The sequence below is a fragment of the Genypterus blacodes genome, unplaced genomic scaffold (genome assembly GCF_046128005.1).
Source record: "Genypterus blacodes isolate CSIRO-AG114 ecotype Tasmania unplaced genomic scaffold, CSIRO-AGI_Gbla_v1 ptg000003l_1, whole genome shotgun sequence".
Classification (NCBI taxonomy): Eukaryota; Metazoa; Chordata; class Actinopteri; order Ophidiiformes; family Ophidiidae; genus Genypterus; species Genypterus blacodes.
In genome coordinates, this window is record NW_027466817.1 from 8,938,515 (window position 1) to 8,947,415 (window position 8,901).

Consider the following 8,901-nt stretch of genomic DNA (forward strand, 5'->3'; position numbering starts at 1 on the left):
TTGGCCTGTAGTCAGGGCTCAGGTGGTACACATGCTGTTTGTTATCACGTTTGATAACTGCTGATGAAGCTCTAATCCACAGCGCACGACACATGCTGAGAGTTTCCCCACCATCTCTGTCAAATCAGCAATGTTTGCCATCTCGTTTCTAACACCAATCATTTTTCCCCTTCAGGCTCTCGAGTCTGACTCTCTGCGGAATTAATCATTTGCAGTGTTTAATAGAGAATGATTGGCTTAGGCCTCTGTTAATAAGCCTTTTATACAATTTTTTTTCCTGTCGTCGCACCATTGGTCATGTCAGCACTGATGGCGTCCTTCGGCATACGTCCTCCACGTCCCTCTTTCTAAACCCAATTACCAAGGAGATTAAAGTAGCATTGCCTACATGTGCCCTCAGGCCCTGCTGATTTGGGACCGCCGTCAATGTCATGTTTCCTTCCCTTATTAGGATTGTGTAAAGACGCTCCCCACCACCAGGAGCCAACCAGCAGCAGTCTGAAGCTAAATGATTAAACTCGGCGTGTCACATTCTGTTCTCCTCATCAGAGCTCTGCTGTAATTCACACAGAATGTTTGCCTGATGTAGACATCAATGAACTACAGTAAATCAGAATGTTAAGAAGCACACAGATGTCTAAATCCATTGCGAGTTTTAAATTCGGCGCTCTGAGTGGGCAATAGATTGTACTTGTTGTCAGTATTGTTTCCCTTCATCGTCAGCGGTGAAGCCTTGTATGTTTCCCTCGACTATACGAGATGTCGCACTCTGTCAACAACTTGTTTGAATTACGACATTGATGTTATGTAGCTACACATTCTCTGGCTCTGACATGAGATGGGCTGTGAAAAACCAGAACAAAGAACAATCCAGCCTTTCGCAACCAAAGAGTGGTGGCAGACGGCACAACAAAGACCTGCAGCTCCTCACTGGTTAAAAGTGTTTGTTTTTGTGATTCAGAAAGTGCAGAAAGTGCGTTTTAAAATGCCCCTCGCACATACATGATGGTGACTGGAGAAGGAGATTAGTGCGGTTTTGGACAGCAGTTAAATTATCCTCTTTAGCACCCCATAGCGTTTTGCCACTTATTGTTACAGCCTGTTGGCATGAGCATACACACACACACGCATACACACACAATCACAATCATAGTTAAGCTGGGCATTTAGAGTGTACTTACTGTTGTCTTGGTCTGTTTAGCAGTTTAAATACGGCCCATCCTCTCTGGTAATTAGCCGTCTCGTATTCTCTCCGGAACAAAGGAAGTTCAAATTGGCTGCCTTGCTTGTCACTTAATTGGCTAATTACACCAAAACCCATGTATGTTGTCACCGTTGGTAGCTGAAGAATTGTAAAAACCATGCCTTGCCGGGTTGTTTGGGGATGATTCATAACGAAAAGGAAATGTAGAGGTAAAAACATGACTGTATAGTTGTGCTTTTGAGTCCAAGAGTAATTTACAACGACGGGCAGAAATTTCTGTAAGGCTTTGACAAAATGTTTTTATGTTTTTGTTTTTCAGGACATGACCACAATGTTTCATCTGTAGCCATCATGCCCAACGGAGATCACATCATTTCTGCCTCAAGGGACAAAACCATGAAAATGTGGGAAGTGGCAACTGGGTAAATATCTTCATCAAAGCTTCTTAACAATGTTGTTGTATAAACACAGCGTTGACTGGAAGAAACTCTTGTTCATCTCTTTAGGTACTGTGTAAAGACCTTCACAGGCCACAGGGAGTGGGTGCGCATGGTGCGACCCAACCAGGACGGCTCACTGATTGCCAGCTGCTCCAATGACCAGACGGTGCGCGTTTGGGTCGTGGCCTCCAAAGAGTGCAAGGCTGAACTGCGGGAGCATGAACACGTGGTGGAATGCATCTCCTGGGCCCCAGAAAGCGCCTCCTCCACCATCTTGGAAGCCACAGGGTCTGAGGTAAAGCACTGAATTTGAATATTTGGGAACCAAAAGATTGATGGCCTATAATCATCAGTTGTAGTTACTGTGGTTTTGAGTATGTGGGTCTGTTTTGTCAGAGGTTGCGACATACTGAAGCTACTGGGGGCAGTCTTACTGTTCAGAGTGTTTTTTTTAGGTAAATAGAAGGATGGAATTCTTGAGTAAACCTGAGGCCAAACGTTAAACCCCTGACAGAAAAGCATGTTAGCATGAGCGCTCTCACACGAGCTGCCTCTTAAGTAAGACAATCCATATTTCTTCCAGGTATTTCATTAAGGCGTTCCACTGGTTTAAAGATTACGGCTTGTTGCTCGTTCAGCAGAACGTGCAGTGATTGCCAGATTTTTTTTTTAACGTCACTTCCCCTCGAGGCTTTATCAGAGCCAAGCAGCACAAAGCATCATTTACAGTTTCCCTGGTCCATGCTCTGATACACCTGCCAACGTGTTCAAACAAGCTTCCCCCTGAGAAGGGGGGTAGTCAAACCCATTAGGGGTGTCATAACACAAGTGTTGTGATGGTAAACAACCATTTGCTCGCTTGACTTCAATTTTTCAGAATTGTAACTTGTAGTATCACAAGACCCTTATTTGCTTTGAAAGTCACACCATCGCTGTGTTTACATGCACACAGTCATCTGGCTGAGCCCTTTACACACGAGACTGCACTAAGGTGTTCACCGCAACTGAGACATGGCATGCGTATGATTCTATCTGGATCTGAATAATGATCTTGTCTAAACTAATATTGAACCATTAATGTGCTCGTACACAAGGCTTGTGTTTTTGTTTTCCCAATACTGAATGTGTTTTCCGTAGCTTGGTTTTGTATCTTGAATGATCGTTAAAAAGAATGATTTATATTCTTGTTAATTAGATTTAATTTCTCTCATCCCCATAATCAGACGAAGAAGAGTGGGAAGCCCGGCCCTTTCCTGCTGTCTGGCTCCAGAGACAAAACCATTAAGATGTGGGACGTTAGCATTGGCATGTGCCTTATGACACTGGTGAGCACGAAAAGGCTTTTTAGAACGATGAAGAAAAATTCAGTTTTATTTTACAGATTTTATGTTTTTTTCTAACATCTCTTAAATCTGTCCCATAGGTGGGCCATGATAATTGGGTGCGTGGAATGCTCTTCCACCCTGGAGGAAAGTTCATTGTGTCTTGTGCGGATGATAAGACTCTAAGGATCTGGGACTACAAGAATAAGCGCTGCATGAAAACTCTGTGTGCCCATGAACACTTTGTTACCTCTCTGGGTAAGATCTCACTCTCCAAAATCCACTGTTGTATCGGAATGTAAAAGCCTCCTACTGAGCGTTGAAAAATCACTCACCCACCGCCACAGAGACCCCAGTACGCTCTCTAGTAGCAGTACTGGCTTGGTTGTGCTTTCCTATGTCCTCCCACGGACGCCTGACACCTGCAGGTGAAAAGGGACAGTGGCGATATCACGTATCATGGCGGCAGCTTTTGGCTGACATGGAGGCTGCCGCGTGCGTCATTTGACACACCAGCCAGTGAGTTGGAATGAGGGGGGAAACCTCCTCCATCAATTTAGGGGGAGGGGTCTGCATCTGACAAAATATGCAACTCTCTGGCGTTCAGTCAGGTACACCCGCTTCACGCTGTGTTTGGCTTCACGTTGCGAGGTGTGAAAGTTGGGTTGAATTTTTAATGTCGGGCTGTCTTTCCTCTTTCCATCTCAGTGTCCAGGCTCTCCAGAGAGAAATGAAGCTAAGTGTGACCTGTTTTTCCCCATTTAAAGAGACATCAAATCAGCCCCTCCCCTCCATTAAAATTTTATTTATGACTGGAGAGTGATGACCTGCTTTAGGGGAAGCATAATGTACCCTTGCACCCTCCCAGGGAAGCCTGACTCCTGCGGGGTGGTTGGTGACTTCAAGTGTCACGTTATATGTGGTTGTCTGCGCCCCTCAGCAGGCAGTGACAAGGACAGCAAGAGCAGGGGAATTGGTCACTCCGAATTAGGTGGAAATGAAGGGTCATAAAGGGCTCTTCCTTTGTCTTTGTTTTGCCAGTTGATCTCCTGATGGATGTTGGGAGCCTCCGCATTCCACCTTTTGTTGGATAGTGGATCAGGGGGTCACAAATACCCCCTTTAGAAAGAGAGAAAGGTTGAATAATTGGAAGGAGCCTGTCCATCCTGAGGCTTCCTGTCAGCTGGGGGTTTAAGAGGTAGACGAGCGCTCCGGGATTTTCCCACCACCCCCTTCCCCCCTCATGCTGCCTTGCAGCAGATCAAGGCCTGGAAATTCTCTGGAGGAGCCTTCGGACCAGTTTTCCTTGGCAAGCCATTTGAAATCCAGTCTTCTTAAATCCTGCTGCAGCCGGAGAGGAAAACACTCGTGAGCCTCAGATGTTGAAAAATTGTGGAGCTGTTTGGAAAAGACAGAGCATCTTTTGTTTGATGTTGTTGAACAAAGATAGGGTGTTAGTTTAACCTGGAGTTGTTGTGTCTCTATGTAAAGACAGCACACAGTTCCACATGCCTTTACTTTGTCCTTATTATACCGTATCTCTGTTATCGTCTGGGATATCAATAGCATTTAAATGACACGTTACACTGAACAATCAGCAAATAACTGTGGTAAAAGAAAAGGGGCACTGAGTTCTGGGGCACAGAATCTCTGCTCACACACACACACACACACACACACACACACACACACACACACACACACACACACACACACACACACACACACACAACGGGTCAGTGTGTGTCAGGTCAATTTTAGAAACAAAAAAAGCAAACCATAGCCAGACCGCCACTCTCTGGCTCAGGTCTGAAAGGGTTTAGAATGTCAATCGCAAATAAGTTGCTTTATATTATTTTACATTTCTTTCTCTCTCTCCCTTTTCTTCCTCAGATTTCCACAAGACCGCTCCATACGTGGTCACCGGGAGTGTAGATCAAACAGTAAAAGTGTGGGAGTGCCGTTGATTTGGACCTGGGGACGATTGGACCACCACACCGGTTACCCAGGCGTTCCTCTGGACCCCCTTTGTCCCACCCCTGCCTTCCACCCCACCCCCACCTCCACCTTAAACCCCCCCCTCGCCCCGCCCCGCCCACACATCTTCATCTCCTCCGGCTGCACTTACCCGCCATGGTTATTTACCCATCGCGCTCTCTGGTCCAGTAACTTTTGTCCTTCTATGTAAATTATTCCTGGATGTAGATCGAGCTATTAAATGTTACACAACAAAGTATTCTTGCATGGTAATCCAAAATTGTATACTGTAAATTTACATAACGTTGTCTAGAAGTACCATAGGTTTAACACGGGGCCGGCCGTACGTACGTCACGCCGCCTTACCAACCGACCGAAGGCAGATGTTTTTGACTGGGTGTAAAATGTAGGGCACTAAAAACGAATAATTTAAGAAATGACAGTGTCTTTATGTGTAAGATTTATTTTTGTCTATTTTTTTATTTAGATTTTTCTTTTGTTTCCTCTCTCCTTTCACTGTCTTAGTCTGTTGGTGCCTCGCTTGTTTAATTAACGAGAGCAAAGGCAGGAAACCCCCAAATGGAGCTTCACACGTCTGTTTGTCATTGAAATAATGTAGCTTCATTATGTCACACGCATACGTTTCTCTCCGCGTGGAACTGGATAATATTCTAATGGCTGTGTGTATATATACGAATGTTGAGCTGTTGTCTTTGGACCTCGGGGGGGCTGATAGAAGCTTTGTACTCCTGTGGTGGCAAATAGTAAAAAAAAGCAGGAAATCGCATCCCATGGGAAAACTGCAGCCAAGAGTCCAATGTCTTTACTCCAATAACTTGCAGAATTTAACAAGCAAGTAGATGTAATCTCAATCAGAACGTTTACATGCTCTTTAAAACGTCCATTGTACTGTGATTAAGGCAATAATTCGATTGGTTTTCAATTCAAAATGTCATTGAAATAATTTAATCTAAATTAGAGTTGGAGACCTAGACTGTCCATTATCTATCACCACTAGTGGGTCGGGGGGTTGCTGGAGTCAATCCCAGCTGTCAATGGGCAATGGGCGGGGTACACCCTGCACAGGTTCCCAGTCCATCACAGGGCACACGTAGACACAAACACTCAATCACATTCACACCAATTGACAATTTGGAGCCACCGAATTGACCTGCATGTCTTTGGACCTGGAGAGAACCCATGCAAACTGGTCTCGTACCCACAACCTTCTTGCTGTGATGCACAAGTGCTAACCACTGACTGCACCACCTAGACTATGTGTTCCAAAATGGATTAACCCGACCGTGTAAAAGTACTTGCCCACCAAACCTCTGGCTAGGTGGTTCTTATAGGCACAATTTGCTGTGTTTGTGTGTCGACTCTTGTCCTAGTGTGCAGCTGTCTGCTCTCATGACACACTGGGGGCCAAAAAGTGACAGTTAAGGGAGAAATGGGCGGGGAAAAAATCTAAGTAAACCTTGTCGATGTGTGGACTCTCCTCATACGATGATGATGATGCATATTCAGAGAACGGCAGAATGCTATTATTTCTGTCCATATATTCACCTTACTCGCATTGTTGCGCTAATTGCAGTACAGAATTAATCCGATCATTGTGTGCATGTAAACGTAGTAACTGGGGGCGTGGGCCTGGCACCTTTTTGTAATGTGGAGCACTTGTTGAGCACCTTGGCTGCGTTTCTCTTTGGACGCCGATGCAACTGTGATCAGTGCTGGCTGTGTACGATAGGAATCATGTAAAGTCGCAAGGAAACGCAAAGGTGTGCAAAGCTTCGTGTGACGTGAAACTGAAAGGCCTGACGAGGAGTCAAAGTGAAGCCTTCAGGTCTGATATCTGGGATGTGCAAAGATCTTTAATTGATAAGGGGTGAAATATGTTCCTGCATTGTAAACAAATCAGTTTTCTGTGAAAATATGAAATGTAAATGTAGCTTAATGAGAGATGTGGTGAAACTGTATTATCACCGAAAAGGAAGAATCCAGGATTAGCGAGGAAATTTCCGATGGCAGACACGCTGGGTGATTTGTTTCGTCTGCAGGGGTTTGCCGGGTTTGGGATTCCCTTTCAGCTGTGGCTCCAGCAAGGATCTCCACAGAGAAACCCTGCAGACTGTCTCACGCGTGCAAAGTGGCTTTCCTACATTGTGTTTAGATTTGCAGAACGGGAAGATTTAGTCCTTCAATCCTCCCTGCTGAAACCAACCATTCCATTCCCCTTTAAGGAAAAATGGAATACCTTTCTTGCAACGATGATTCATGTAATAATCTTGCACATCCCTGCCTTCACCAGATCTTTGTCCTTTATGATGATCAAAGACGGTGTGAAGATTTAACCTGGATCATTTTTGAATTAGCCCTTTCATTCCGATGCAATTATGCTGCTTGACTCTTCTTCTCTGGCTTCTTTGTGGCCCATTCCTTCTTCCTGTGTGTGCTGAATGTGGTAATCTGCTGCTCAGGCTCCTGTTAGTGGCTAGTGTGAGTCCACTGTGACCTGTTGATTAGCACTGCTGCATGTAAATCTGCACCGGAGGCGGAGCTTTTGCTCGGTACCGGCCTGGTAAAGGCAAATATCCTTGTGGAGCTTCTTATTGGCGACTAAACTAACTCAGTCACCACAGCGGTGATGTGGTTCGGCGATGTCACGCGGCTCCGCTCCGTGGTCGTGTAAAGGTTTTGTTTGTGTGTGATGCTGTGCGAAGGAGGCCGGACTTCCAGATTTCCAGCCTCCTTTGTAAACTTGACGGGATTGCGGCAGACTGGGATGTTCCAAAGGAGAACTTCCTCTCTTTCAGGGAATACCACTGACGTCTCCCCTTGGTGCCCTCCCACATACGGCCTTTCCCCTCCCCACAAGCTTCTCTTCTCCGTCCGAACTTCCCGATGGAGAATCGGCTCTGATTTTGTTATTCCCTCTGCTCTTTTGTAGTACAGTTTGGCTATTGAAAGGCCAAATGGCAACAAATGTTTTAGGTGAAACCAAAAATGGAGACGTGGCGATACAATCAGGTTTAGTTTGAGAATTCGGTCACCTTGGAGTCTTGTTGTCCACCGACTTGTGAAAGTGACGCTTTTGCCGTCGCCTGACCTCAGGCCTTGGTTTCGGTTGAAGAGCGCATTAAGTCAAAGTTCAGGGTGATGTGCGTCTGTTTGTCGGAGGAATCTATGGAAAAATCCGGTGTTGAACGCAGACGTGTGCCGTGTTGAAGAAAATCCCCTTTTGCCATTCGCAGGTCCCACGCAATCCCTGTGTTGGAAGGGACCAACGGACAGCTTCCTGTCTGTGGGTCTTTTCCAGCCGTCCTCTGTAACCTGCCCGTCAACACACCCGAGGGCTTCATGCCGCACAAGTCACTCCAGCAGGAGAGCTTGTGTTTTCACTACTACGGTCTCACTCTTCACTCAGCAAACTGTTAACAAATATACCTGGATGTCATTATTGTTTGCAATATAATAAAAGGAAAAAAATCAGATGTGTTGTTGTCCTCGTTATTTATAGGTTTTATCCAGGTTCGTTTTATTGTTTGCAGGATTTCATGAAGTTTGGTGGACAGGTTGGACATGATCCAGGGAAGAAACCAATTTAATTGTGGTGGTAATCCTGTGGTGGAGATCCTTGTTTTCCACTTTCTTTGAGAAATTGGGCCAGATAGTTTTACTGTCTGTTGTGGTCGGATCTGAATATTGATGAAACTGGCGATTTAAGATCTCAATCAGTCTATATCATATTGTTAATGAGTTGCGGTTTCTTGTCTGGTACTGGTTCAGAAGTGCAGAAAAATTAAAACACACTGCAAAACACTGCTTAGGAAGGACAACTTAATATTCAATATAATATTATATTCGGTAAAACAGCCTGCTAAGTTTGCCATTTCCAGGCTGTAAAATTTCTCAATTTCCAACAGGATTGGCTTCAATGAGTCAGAGATGCACATCT

At 45.1% G+C, this 8,901-nt stretch overlaps 1 protein-coding gene across 1 annotated transcript in view; it reads left to right on the forward strand.

Annotated features, from left to right (window-relative positions):
* Positions 1 to 8,435, forward strand: part of LOC142989649 (lissencephaly-1 homolog A-like) — a 30,523-nt gene extending 22,088 nt beyond the window's left edge. Inside the window, exons 7-11 of the mRNA XM_076139307.1 lie at positions 1,524 to 1,626; positions 1,711 to 1,939; positions 2,868 to 2,969; positions 3,068 to 3,224; positions 4,860 to 8,435. Of these exons, the coding sequence (XP_075995422.1) occupies positions 1,524 to 1,626; positions 1,711 to 1,939; positions 2,868 to 2,969; positions 3,068 to 3,224; positions 4,860 to 4,933 (665 nt within the window). The 3' untranslated portion in view covers positions 4,934 to 8,435. The remainder of the gene's footprint in view (positions 1 to 1,523; positions 1,627 to 1,710; positions 1,940 to 2,867; positions 2,970 to 3,067; positions 3,225 to 4,859) is intronic.
* The last annotated feature ends 466 nt before the right edge of the window (positions 8,436 to 8,901 follow it).